This window comes from Cydia splendana, chromosome 7 (assembly GCF_910591565.1).
Source record: "Cydia splendana chromosome 7, ilCydSple1.2, whole genome shotgun sequence".
NCBI classification, from domain to species: Eukaryota; Metazoa; Arthropoda; class Insecta; order Lepidoptera; family Tortricidae; genus Cydia; species Cydia splendana.
The window spans coordinates 10,521,414-10,534,929 of NC_085966.1; the positions used below are offsets into that span (position 1 = coordinate 10,521,414).

General features: G+C 39.1%; 1 protein-coding gene and 2 long non-coding RNA genes across 5 annotated transcripts in view; 2 read left to right on the plus strand and 1 right to left on the minus strand.

Moving 5' to 3' along the window:
* The window catches only part of LOC134792135 (uncharacterized), a 688,366-nt gene that overhangs the window by 509,672 nt on the left and 165,178 nt on the right, over nt 1-13,516 (plus strand). The window lies entirely within an intron of this gene.
* LOC134792120 (fatty-acid amide hydrolase 2-B) overlaps nt 1-13,516 on the minus strand; it is a 150,810-nt gene that overhangs the window by 9,956 nt on the left and 127,338 nt on the right. For 2 of the 3 annotated variants that reach the window (XM_063763322.1, XM_063763321.1), the window contains exons 1-2: nt 2,019-2,311; nt 700-882 (exon numbers count right to left, since the gene is read on the minus strand). In XM_063763322.1, coding sequence (XP_063619392.1) covers nt 700-882; nt 2,019-2,252 — 417 coding nt within the window. In that variant the 5' untranslated portion in view covers nt 2,253-2,311. Of the gene's footprint in view, nt 1-699; nt 883-2,018; nt 2,312-13,516 lie in introns of those variants that run through there. The other variant, XM_063763323.1, reaches the window with a different exon arrangement.
* Nucleotides 12,433-13,516, plus strand: part of LOC134792136 (uncharacterized) — a 95,372-nt gene continuing 94,288 nt past the window's right edge. Inside the window, exon 1 of the long non-coding RNA XR_010144397.1 lies at nt 12,433-12,506. This is a non-coding gene — a long non-coding RNA (uncharacterized LOC134792136). The remainder of the gene's footprint in view (nt 12,507-13,516) is intronic.

Consider the following 13,516-nt stretch of genomic DNA (forward strand, 5'->3'; position numbering starts at 1 on the left):
ACTGCCGAAGGTCGAAGAGTGACCGGGTGTTCGTCCTAGTGGCGCTGTGGTTGGGCGTCTTCCGGGGGCGTCTCTACTGTCCCAGGGAGACCGACTTGCGCCAGGCCGTCAACCTTGGATCGGTCACGATCCAGTTGCCCGCGAGGGGAATGTCGGTCTGGGGCTGGGGCTACCCGCGGGGTTGGTGCGTAGGGACGTCCGAGGGCTTCGATGAGGGCGTCGAAGTCGGGTTTCCACGGCTCTGTGTAGCCGTAGGCGGGTTCAGGGGTCTTGGTGTCGTCGGGTACTTCGTAAAACTCGTGTTGCGTACTACCCACCCTATCCGCGGGGACCGGGGGGGTCGCGAGTTTTACTGTTGTGGCTGCGGGTGGATTGTAAAATCCGTTTTCTTGTCTACCCACCCGCCCCGAAGGGACGGGGGGGGGGACATCAGTGGCTTCTTGTTCATGTATGCGGGACCTGCGCGACGCGTCACCGCCAGTCGGTCCTGTTGAACAGGGCGACCATCGGTGAGTGGGTTCTGGGTGCAGCTGGGCTTCTCCTCCGGCGGGGCCGGGCGCGTTCCGGCTTCAATTTTCGCAGAAAATCGTTGTCCGGATAAGCTGGTGCTGGTGAGGTGCGTCCGTGCGAGGTACCAGTGGCTCTCCTCAGGGAAGAACACGAACCTACGGGGCCTTTATATCACGTGTCAATCCCCACCTGTCTGTTCCTGATCATGTTGGTGAGCGTGGTGGCGGACTTGAAGAGCGTAGGGTTGGCGGGCGGCGGGCACTTGCGCGTGCGCCGCACCGTGAGCAGGTACGTGAGCGGCCGCACCCCGATGGCTATCAGCGACACTAGGAACCGAAGCAGCCATCGCATGAAGCCGTTTAGCATGATGGTCTGAAAAAAAATACATGACAGTTAGTAAAGTAATAAACACTTCATTGTACGAAAAAGGTTTGGTTACAGCAGATAAATAATGGTGTAGTGCAAAGGCGAACTTATCGCCTTGGTACTACACTATACCGTTCGTGATTCCTTAAATTCGATTGATAATAACTAGTAAGGTGTATTCGGGTATTACCGAATGTCGGATAATTCCGAAATTCAGATGAAAATCACCCTTAATTCCATCATAATAACAGTCTCTTTCGGAATTATCCGACAGTTTTCGACATTCGGAATTACCCGAGTAAACCTTAGTTGGTTTTGTATGAACCAATTTCTGTGGGCAGTTATTAAGAAATTTGTCATGTACCTAAATTACATTTTATGTTTGTCCCTATACACTCCAGCCAACCCTATTCACCCCGGTTGACGGTACATTGTTTATATTCTTATTTTTGTTTTAAATAGTTTGCACTTAGTAACCTGCACTAATTAAGCGAAAGTCAATCATCAACACTCAATGTCATTACTTAATCTGTTAGACTATTTAAAATAAAAGACAGCCTAATTAGTCTCATCATCATCACGCAACAGAAATTGAGAGCTATGAATGGATTCCCTTGAATTATAAAATCAACTAGGTATTTATTCAATACGTTTACCGCTATTCGTTTGTACCTAAATACAGCTGATACATTGCATTTTCGCAACATTAATTGCTATTCTTATTATTGTGAAGGACTGTTGCTCAAATATATGCACTTAATAGGTATATTTTTTAATGGTTGTACAGATTGTGGAGTGAAAAAATGCCTCTCTCGTTTATAGTAAGAAATAAGGAGTACTTAGGTATTAAGAGCGGGCTAACGTAAAATTGTGGTATTAGGTATTGATATCCATTTTTTACGGTTTAAAAATTTACACGGAAATTAGATTACATTTGCAAGTATGACGCAGCTCGCCGTACCTTTTGTTTCCTTCTAGTTTCTTGCCTTTACGCCCCCTCTTAATAGAGGGACCAATAACATAGATAAACCGCTCCCGATAAATCAGCTTCCTATATTGCGAACTTCAGATTTTCGCATACATTTCTGTAAGAAAAAAAGGTTTTGAGCCAGCTTTTGCTCCAGTAATCCGAATAAACCCACCTTCGTAGCTACTACCGTCACTGCCCCACCAACAATACTCGACACATAATACTGCCCCTTAGTTATAGGCTTCGCAAAATACGGGGGATACACCAAATTGTAGCTGTTAAGGAACACCTCCACGAGCACAAACCCTTGGTACACACTCGCACTCAGCACTAGCAGGAACACACGTGTACACACGTTTATACTAGCGTTCAAGAACGTGGTACATATAAATACGAAAGAGTTCATCTCCGAACGTGTGATATAAGAAAGTGTATATTGTATATTATCGAGACGCGCTGTCGCAACACCGGCTCCGTACGAAAAGGTCGGCGGTACAACTGTTGTTATCTCTGTGTTTGTAAACTATTGCTTCATTAGGGCTATCATGGTTTGATAGCGTCTGGGTTTGTTTCGAATATTAATTATAAATAATCGTCTTGGCGCAGAAGGATAAGGAGAGCCGACCCCACCTAATGTGGGATAAGGCAAAGGAAAAGAAGAAGCTCACGAGGTGCATCCTGTATTAGATTTAGATTAATTAATACATCGGTAGCAGTATTAGCAGTTATGATTCCGCAGGTAGTAATTTCTTGATAAGTTATAATATCATGATTGATAGTATAGGCATATTTTATCAACTAGATAATTATCACCTCATTAACTGAATTGTTGAAAGACCTACGTGGTGTATGTCCCACGTAATCATTAGTCGTAGTCGCTCTTAACTTTAATTTCAGAAAGTCGATTAAATATGTTCGAAATACGTTACGGGTTTATTCGGGCGTTTATTCGACTTAATAATACGTAAGTAACCTGATTTAAACTTTCACGATTATTAAACATTATCAAACTACACAACGGGACTTAATCGCGTATTTAAGTTTTAAGATTTACCTCCGACGTTTCGAGGACGGCGTTGTCCCCGTGGTCTCGGAGAAGACTGGCTCAAGTTGACATCAACATCTTCTAGCCGCGCGAGTTTTTCGAACTACCCGCACTTGGTCTTGTTTATCAGTTTGAACGTTTTGCGCACTAGGGATGTTACTCTGTCGACACACAACACTAACGATATTCGATTTATCGACTGTCGATATTCGTTTCCGCTTACATTTACTAATGACTGGATTCCATGTGGATGAGATCTTAAAACCCTCGTCCCGATTAAAATTGCAATGTTTTTTGATTTCAATGGCTTCCCGCACTTTTCTACTGTAGAACTGGCGATCCGTGGAAAGGATTTTAGGGTTATGCAGCTCAATCCAGTGCTTTGGTCCTGACTCCAGCAAATGCTCAGCCACGGCAGACTTGTTCACCTGACGATTTTTGACAGCTGCGATATGTTCCTTAACTCTTTCTGTTATGGTGCGCTTAGTTTCTCCGATATATGAACTACCACAACTGCAATCTATTTTATAAACGCCAGGTGACTGGAACGGAATAACGTCCTTCGGTGACGTTAAGCTCCCTGCAACTTTGGATAAAGGAGTGTACACCGTCTTTATAGAGTACTTTCCAAGTACTGTGCCAACTTTATCGTTACCCCTTTTACACACGGCAAAAATGCCGGCTGTCTGGAGACATCAGGACGTTTCCCTCTTGCCTTTCGTCTGGGTTGCCACTTTTTTACCTTGTACCCGTTCCTCCTTAGTACCTCCTGAATATGCGACATCTCAATCTTTAAATATTCAGGGTCACACAAATCATGTGCTCTGTTTACTAGCGAGGTAACCACCGATTGTAAGTGACGGGGATGGTGGTGAGAAAGGGCGTTCAAATACCTGTCAGTGTGCGTAGGTTTCCTATAAACAGTATGAGTTAGGGTTCCGTCTACTCGACCTATCACTTTCACGTCCAAAAACGGCAAACTGCGCTGTGATTCTATTTCATACGTGAACTTCGTCTTCGGATGAATTGAATTTAGATATCGGAGTAGTTGCTCCACCTCCTGCTTCCCACCCTTCATAATACAGAAAACATCATCCAAATATCGCTTCCACAACTTCACTGCCCAAGGCTGCAGGTTTATACTGGCTTCGATATGCTCCATCTAGATATTTGCCAAAACCGGTGCTACAGGGCTACCCATGGCTACCCCATCAATCTGGAGGTAATGCTTTCCACCATACAAAAAGTAGCTTCCTTCCAAGCAGTTCCTCAGCAACACCATTCCTGATTCCGATATACCCCCATCGCTCAGTTTCCTTCTGCCTACTTCTAGACATTCTTTAACGGGAACTTTGGTGAAGAGCGACTCAACGTCAAACCTCACCATTACCTCATCTGGTTCCAGCGTTATTTCCTTGAGAATATCTATAAAGTGACGAGAATCCTTCACAAAAGACGACGTACCACCCACCAGTGGCTGCAACACCGACGCAACATGCTTTGCAAGATCGTAAGTGGGAGAAGAGATTTGACTCACGATAGGCCGCAAAGGCACATTCATTTTGTGTACTTTTGGCAATCCGTACAGTTTAGGTGGCAGTACGATCTTGGGTTTGTACAAACGATCGAACACGTCTCCTTCGAACAACTCCCTGTTGTCTCTGATGACAGCCCTAATGCGACGAGAGACCCTAGCTGTAGGGTTGTACGAAACAGGCTTGTATACGAGACTGTCATCCAGTAAGTGTCGTATTTTGCTATCATAATCCGTTGAGTCCATCACTACAGTAGCGTTCCCCTTGTCAGCCTTAAGAACCAGGATATCCTCATTTTCCTTTAGATCCCTAAGGGCTGATCGCTCCTCCGCAGTGGTATTACTCTTTGGAAGTTTGGCTTTCCTTAGAATAACGGCAACATCCTGTCTTAACTCTTCCGCGTCGCACGACGGCACCTTGTTACGCGTTATAGCCTCCTCAACACCACAGATCACAGTCTCATACGGAACCCTCTTAGGCGTCATTGCAAAATTTAACCCTTTCTCCAGTACGCTAACAGTTGCATTATCTAATGTAGCACTCGATAAATTCACAACTGTGGTGGTAGTTTTGCCCCCATGATGATTACTTTTACTCACGTTTCTCCCATATCGATAAAGCAGTCTGTCATATTTCTTATCACGCACATCACTACTAGACCTAGAAATACGATCCGCTTTTTCAAAGGACAAGGAGGAGGAGGAAGGAGGAAGTAACGTCGAAGGTAAATCTTAAAACTTAAATACGCGATTAAGTCCCGTTGTGTAGTTTGATAACGTAAGTAACCTGTTTAAAATAATTTTAATTTTAATACGTTACGGGTTAGTTTATATAAAAAAAATATTTATTCAGGCGAAATAAACCCTATTTATACAGTTTCTTCTTCTGCCAAACTGTAGGACAGTTTGCTGGCAGAGGGAACTCCCTCAAAGAAAATAGATGAGGTAGTGGGTACAGCTATAAACCACACACCTACCCTTTCGTTTATTGAAATGTAAGAGTGGAGAGATGTGATGTGATGCTTTATATTCCATATTATGCTAGTCTTACTTTCCAACTGATTAGCTTAGCTCGTGCCATCGCCATCGTATGAAACATGCGCTGCTTTATAATCATTAAATTGGTCTTTGTTCTATCTCGCAGTTATCTAACGTTATTAATAGCCTAAGCAAATTAGAAAAATCTGCGGAAATAATTCGTGTAGTTTATTGCTCTTAGCCGGTTTTTTTTATATTTTATCAACAGGTCACTTAGCTTGCTTATCCTAAACTAAAATTTTTATTTATGATGAACAATTACGAAAAAACGACGTTTTCTTAAACCGTCTATTTTTTATCTATTATTTAACTTTAACAGCCTGTACCTCCTAAAGTATTGATCGCAGATTAAAAATAAACATAACCAAATTTGTAGGAAATTTAATGATAAAACTTTTGTCGGAAGTAATTATAATGCTATTCGTACAGATATTCGAGATATGATCAAAAATATTTACTTTTATTTGTACCTGAGACCTCTCTAAGTTCTGCATGTCATCTTATATACATACAACAATGGGAATTGGGATTAATAATAAGACCCAATTTGCAAGCACTCTAATCGCTCTCTAAATAAACCTAAATTGCCCTACATTTTTCGTCATAAACAAAAACCTAGGTATATAAAATAAGCTCGAGCAAACCATCCGCTACAAAACCAGCTTTTTAAAAGAACAGTGACCAACTTTCATTGCTCTTGTAGGTACAATGCCAATAAAAACTTTTAGAGAGGGCACCATGAAGCTTTTTTTTGTCTTGAGCCCTCAAAATGTAGGGACTTCCCAAGAGACGTGCCCAGGTGGGAGAATTGAACCCATGTTGAATCATTTTATTAACAAAAGAGCCAAAATCAATATATTAATTTTATTTGCACTCCAATATATACGATATATACCTATTCGCGCATGACATACTTTTTGTTATAAAATGGTTCAAGTTTAATTGGCTTACTGTAGAGTGGGTCACCAGTAATCAAACAATGAAATATGAATTAATACTTCACACTTTTTTGTTCAAATATTGGCACAAACACAACCGAAGCGGGCAACAGTGTAGTAACCATTAGTTGCTCAAATCCATGTCAGTTGGCCGGCCGAGCCTCGCTTGCAACACTCGACTCGCCACTTGACTAAACCCAGTGGTTCTCAAATGGTGTTTTATGGATTGGAGGTAGCTGCCCGACTGGTGACGATCAGCAAGTAGCGAGTTTTTTTGCGGACGAGTGTTTTCTATAACGGAAATTCATTTTGTGTTGGGTTTACTTGGTGTGATTACGTCACATTCGGTTGCCATTTACAGATAGAGATGCCACACGGAATGTTTGGGAATCTTCCAATACTTAACAGATTACAGCTTTCCTACAGGTACATTTCTTGTGCGAAAAAATAGTCGATCGCCAGTTGCTTTCTCGTCGCTGGTCGGACAACTGCCAGAAGTGGTCCGTGAGTATCAGTATCTAAGCAGTGATTCATAGGACCTCGCCATGCTATACATATTATAACTACGGTCACCAATTTTGTCTAACAACCTAATCCTATTATCATCAATTTTACGGTCGCTGTTATAAAATATGGATCTGGCCCTCGGTCAGGAGAAGGTTGAGAACCATTGATTTAACCGATTATCAATTGCATTAATGCCTTTCACGCCAAAATCATTCATTCAGACTTTTTACGGTGTACTGGTTTTACACCAACTTTAGTTTAACGTTCACTAAATAAACTTAAGTGAATCAATTTAATAAATTAATTAAGTCATGGCTTGTCCAACAGGTCTCCATCGCCATACAGCGGGGTAACGCTGCTAGTGTGATGGGGCTCTTTGGACCCGGCATGGCTCAGAACGGGTTTTAGTTTCTTAAGTTTTGTATATATTGTTAAATGTTAAACTTTGTGAGATAAATAAAATTTATACATTTAGGAAGTTATTAAAATGAGTAAATGCACAGTGTGAGTATTTTTGGTGCCTATTAGTTACTTAATTCAGGTTCTCTTAAAGTTCTGTTCGTTAAAACCCAATAAATATGTTATTGTCTAAAAGCACAGAATAGGTACTCGTAAGTAATCTAAAGTAGGTACTTCGGTTCGTTATACATAAATGGAGAGAAATAATGGACATGGACTCTTTTCTGTTTCGCCCTATGGTTGACTGGTAGAGAATGCCTATAACGGCATTAAGTCCGCCTGTTGTACTTTTTGTATGTGCAATAAAGTTTAAAAATAAATAAATAAATAGAACAATCTATAACCTTCTACATTTCCGACTTCAAGATGATTTCAAGATATGGTAAATTGCACCTCCATCCCATAATTCATAAGTAATGAATAGTTCGTGTCATTTAAACAATAACGCAAACTCATACTTGCAAGTAAGTACCTACCTTGCATTGTACTTGTACTTTTGCACGCAACTTAACGGATCTGCCAACCTTGGGCGTGCAAGTTGCAACGCGGAGCATTGAACGAATAGGGCCGTTCGAGATCGTAAATCGGTTTAAATTTGGATTAATGTTTTCATCCTTGTAAAAACAGTACTGTAAACTCAGGTAACTATTAGTCATATATAATAGGTACAACTATTGTGCAGTTTTATCGTTGACTATTTACGAGCCTTTTTGATTTGTACTCGTAGTAGCACCTAGTAGTAGTAGTAAAACACTTTATTGTACAAAAATCAAAACAAAACAGGAAAAATAACATTCGTCATTAGTACTCGTCACATTTATTTTGGAGCTTATATATACTAATGCTTTTCCTGTATTAGTTAGATACTCAACATAATTTGAAAAATATATAAATACTCGTACATATTGCACTGGAACTTGAATGTGGATCGTAGTTGTAGGTAAGTTGTGGACTAAAGTTACCTGAGTTTACGGTAAGTAGTTAGGATACCTACTGTGTCGTAAGTAGCAAGTAGCTATATCACTACAGCAATCAAAAATACAATTAATTCTCTCGGAAGTTTACATAAATATTGCGTCATCATACTCATAGCCGAACGTTGAAGCAGCGATTGCTTGCAGAATGTATTGCTAAGTAAGCTATAATAAGTAGGTATTTATCTCTCTGTGGTCGCTCCCTCTCATACTGAGGATCGTGGTCATCGGTGGACGTGGATGCTCCACACCTGCATGGTCTTTATGATCTGTGTGTGTGTGTTTTAATTGATCGTTCCATCTTGTTGGAGATCGTCCTCTGCTTCGTTTGGCCTCCGTGTTTCCAACAATGATCAGCTTTTCAAGGCTTTCATATCCCTTCCCCATTATGTTACAGTATGCGCTGCTGGCAGACTGTGGATAGGCGAGTTCGGACACGAAGCTGTGAAAGGATCGATACATTGGTGCGCATGGCGGTCCAAGGTATCCTCAACATACGCCTCCAGCACCACAAGTAGGTATTTAACTTCTTAATAGTTATTTGTACAACAAGAGATCAAAGTTTGATATTTCTTCGAGTGCTTATTTTGAGTCCCGTGCAAGCGAAAGATTCTATAATAGATTCACGAGCGTAGCGAGTGAATCTAATTTAGAATCTTGAGCGTAGTAAGGGATTCAAAAGCGCACGAGATGTAAATAACTTTGATCTCGTGTAGTACACAAAATTTTTCACCCTAAGCAGTGAGAACATACCTAGAGGGACAGAGATAATAGAACCCAAGTATATCGAACTTGTATTAGACCCCGCATGTTGAAATGACTATAAAGGTCACTTGAATGTCATTTTGTCTCACTCAGTGAGCAAAATCGCATTTTGCTCACTGACTGAGACACAATCAGTGAGCAAAATGCGATTTTGCTCACTGAGTGAGACAAAATGACTCAGTGAGCAAAATCGCATTTTGCTCACTGTTTTTAAGAAGCAAAGTACCCTTGTTCGAGCTGCTGAGGTGAAAAAACCTTTAACAGAGGAAGGACAGCAAAATGGCAAGGCCTTCTTGAGCGCCTTGGCTGTGCCAAAAGCGGTAAAAAATGGAAGATAAATAATCAATTTATTGTCAATATCGGTAATTAATGGTACGGTATGGTCGGTGGTATATCAATTACCTACTCGTACTTGACAACTGTTACATTGACAGTGACCACGGAAAACCCTAGTACTGTTCGTTATTCATTGTTGTGCCTGCTACATTTCATTTTACGAAAATAATTTTATAGAACTTTTAGTAAGTATTTAAGATTTGTATTATTGTATAGTAGTGTACCCTATAATGGACACGGAACCAGTAATGGGACAAAAAAACACAATTCCTCTAAAATAAGTATATAAAAGTAGTTTATAAACACTGGGTATATTTTTATCATAAATAAGAGTCCTAGAGCTGATTATGTTTGAATTTTTATTAAATTCGGTTATTTTTTAAGAAATGTGCGTCAACCCAAAAGTTGTCGTGCCACTGAAAAAAAATATCACCTAAAATTCTTAACAACTTCGCTAAGAGAGGTGAGTTAATTTATTAAATTTTAATTAATTAATACTTGATGAAAACTAGAATGTGTTTTGTTAATTGCATTTACCATGAGATAAGGTATACAACACACTATGTTGTGACTCCACAGATGTAAAAAAATAGTGGTATTTGGCCCAATCCCATTATAGGAGCTGTAAAACGGCATACCTCCTATGATGGGACAATTGACATAATGATGCTTGCCATGCCATAATTTCATGATTTAAACAATACAGAAGTAAAATGTAGTTACGAAATATGTCAACCAGGAGGTATTCTCGGACTTAGGATAAATTAATATCGTTTTTCCAAAGTTTTATTTAACTTGCCTTGTTAGTTAGTGTGGGTCAAATCTTGGTACCTGAATTTGACCCACTTTTCGATTTCCGATTCAGTTGAAATTTTGTGTAAGTACGTAATTAAGTATGCAAATCGGATGATAATGCAATATTATGATAACATAGACTTGATCTGATGATGGAGAGAGGAGGTGGCCATGGGAACTTTATCGCAATAAACCCTAACTAATTGTGTTTGGGTATATTAGAATTGTCTCGATGAATCTAATAGAATAATAATTGGCTGTGGAAAGAAAAATACATTCAGCGATAAAAGCTTATACCAAAAATTGATTTTTTTGCCATAACTTATTCCCCATTTCAAAATTTTATACTGATAGAACAATGTCCATTATAGGGGGCCCATTACTGGATCCACGTCCATTACCGGGGGCCCATTACTGGAGCTTTGGTGTCCATGACTGGAGAAAAAAAGCATAGTTTTAATTTGTTAATTATGTGGAAACTCATTGCAGTATCTTTGATACAACACGCCTAAAACATGAAAGGCGGATAGGACCTTCATCTTTTAACACGCTAAGCGGAAGACCATTTACATGTACAAGGGAAATATCATAAATACTCCAAATTTCCTCTTAAATGTCCCATGACTGGTGCTGAATATATGTATAATATATGTTCGTTTTGTAAGGTATGTATCTATGGGATGGGCCTTAGTTGCCTAAAAATAAATGACGAGGTCAAATTCTAATAATTCTATAGATAAGTACGAGTATTAAAGCGTACCTAGGTAAATTTTACATAACGAATAAGTAAATATATTTATTAGTTATTAGCACAACACTGCAAATAATATCGTTATTTAAGCTGTGCTCAAACATTAGCACCTTGGCGGTTAAACTAGTCATTAGGTACGTCTGCGTAAATAAGCAAATGTCATCTTTGACTGTTCTTCTTGGTACGATTCTGAGCATTTTCTGAGGTTCCCGCATTTGTACAAAAATAATATTTTAGACTAACACTAATTCATACATTTTGTTTGGACATATTTTACGATAACAAAATGTAAACACAAGAAATACTTACCAATTGTTTGATGGATTTTTTTTCTTTTTAATATAATTTCAGGTAGGAATTTCACGGATGAAAGGGCTAGCACTAGGGAAAGCGACACGGCTACGACTATACCAAATTGGTAGGTTGGTAGTAGGTACCAATATGCTGTAAATTTTGCTTCGACCCTATAGATGCAGAAGTGCAGTAGAGAGGACAATGTATTTTAAAAATCCATTTTTGCAACAATATAAGTCTCATATAAGTAGTTTTAATATAGCATCCAAATAGCAAAGACATATGTAACTTCGTATAAGATGAATAAAGTCTAAGGAAAAAACGTGCCTCGGAAATCAAGAAAAAGTCATTCTCGGATACATGGCCACACACCTTTAGCCTATGCTCGGCTAGATGGCGTGACGACACCGTTTCATATTTAACAATTTTAACACATAGATATCATTGAATGAACATGGGTCAAAATGATATAAAAATAATAAAATAATTTATCCATATATATACATTTTTTTAATCTTTGCAAATAGAAAACATTAAACCCATCGGGGCTCATACAGACGGCCTGAGTCTGATGATCGAGACGACGAGAATAGGTGGTCATGAGAACTCTGTACCTATTATACTTAGATCACTTGTTTTTGTACGATACTGCCGTTTATGCTCTATTATTTTTATTACCGGATAATAATTAGTCTGTTGTACTATAGTATTACAATAAACTATCAGCCACATATACCGCCATATAAAATACATTGCTACATTAAATACTTAGATACAATCAATAGCCTCGGATTCACTGTCTAGAACCATACCATTCTGCTGTTACCTGGTTCTATTTTTCCGTTAAAATTTATTTGTAGTTTTACATGTACTTATGTAAAATGTATAACTATTGGTACAATAAAGAATATTGACTTACTTACATTCTCTTCAGTAGCAACTGCCGAGTTAAACTGTATGATGCACTAACTATACCAACGTATGGGTTTGTTAACATTGCAGCATATATGTAGATACCGGTTAAACCGCAAAGTAGATAATTATTGACAACTGTCGTACTACGTATTGTATTTAGTAATGAAAAAAGCGGCCAAGTGCGAGTCGGACTCGCCCATGAAGGGTTCCGTAGCAGCAAGTAACATAATAAAATTACGATTTATGACGTATTAAAAAAAACTACTTACTAGATCTCGTTCAAACTAATTTTCGGTGGAAGTTGGCATGGTAATGTACATCATATAGTTTTTTTAGTTTTATCATTCTCTTATTTTAGAAGTTAAAGGGGGGGGGGGGGGGTACATTTTACCAATTTGGAAGTGTCTCTCGTGCAAACTATTCAGTTTAGAAAAAAAAAATATTAGAACGGGGACCCCCCAAAATTTATTGTTCTTTTTCTATTTTTGTGTGAAAATCTTAATGCGGTTCACAGAATACATCTAAGTACTTACCAAGTTTCAACAGTATAGTTCTTATAGTTTCGGAAAAAAGTGGCTGTGACATACGGACGTACAGACAGACAGACAGACATGACGAATCCATAAGGGTTCCGTTTTTTGCCATTTGGCTATGGATCCCTAAAACTATCAGACGCTCACTAAATAGGTATAAATATAGTTACCGATTTTGAATTGTTGGATATTGTGCATAATAATATTACATATCCACAACGATAACTTTACCAGTTTTTTCTTTACATAGGGTAATTCGCCAGTAAATGGCCACCCTAAACTAAAAATGAATTCTATTCACCTGTAAACAAAATTCATTTTAGTATAAGATGTAATATAAGTTTACCGTAGCGAATTACCCTAGGTAGATTCAATATCAGACTACCTAATGTGTCAAAAGTATGTCAAAAGTATCTATGATTCTCTGATCGCTTAGCAAAAATAGATATGTCTTGTCTTTAAAAGAGCTATGTCGTTCAAAAGTACGCGAACGAGATATATTTCTATGTAGAAAAGTAATCGAGGGTGGCACATATTTTTATGCATTGTTTCATTAGGTAATGCTGCTGGAATCGAATTGAATGCTCACTATAAATGCTGACTGTACCTACTGACCCTACTGTTCTGTTATATAGGACAGCAGGTTATCAAACAGGTTACGTATGATACATTTTTAAGAACAATGCAGGTACAATGAGCAGGGGCGTATTTTGAAATTTCGCGCCCCGGGCCAATACGTTTCGCCGCCCCAGAAGTCAAGGAAGAAAAACAAAATGCAATTCGCCA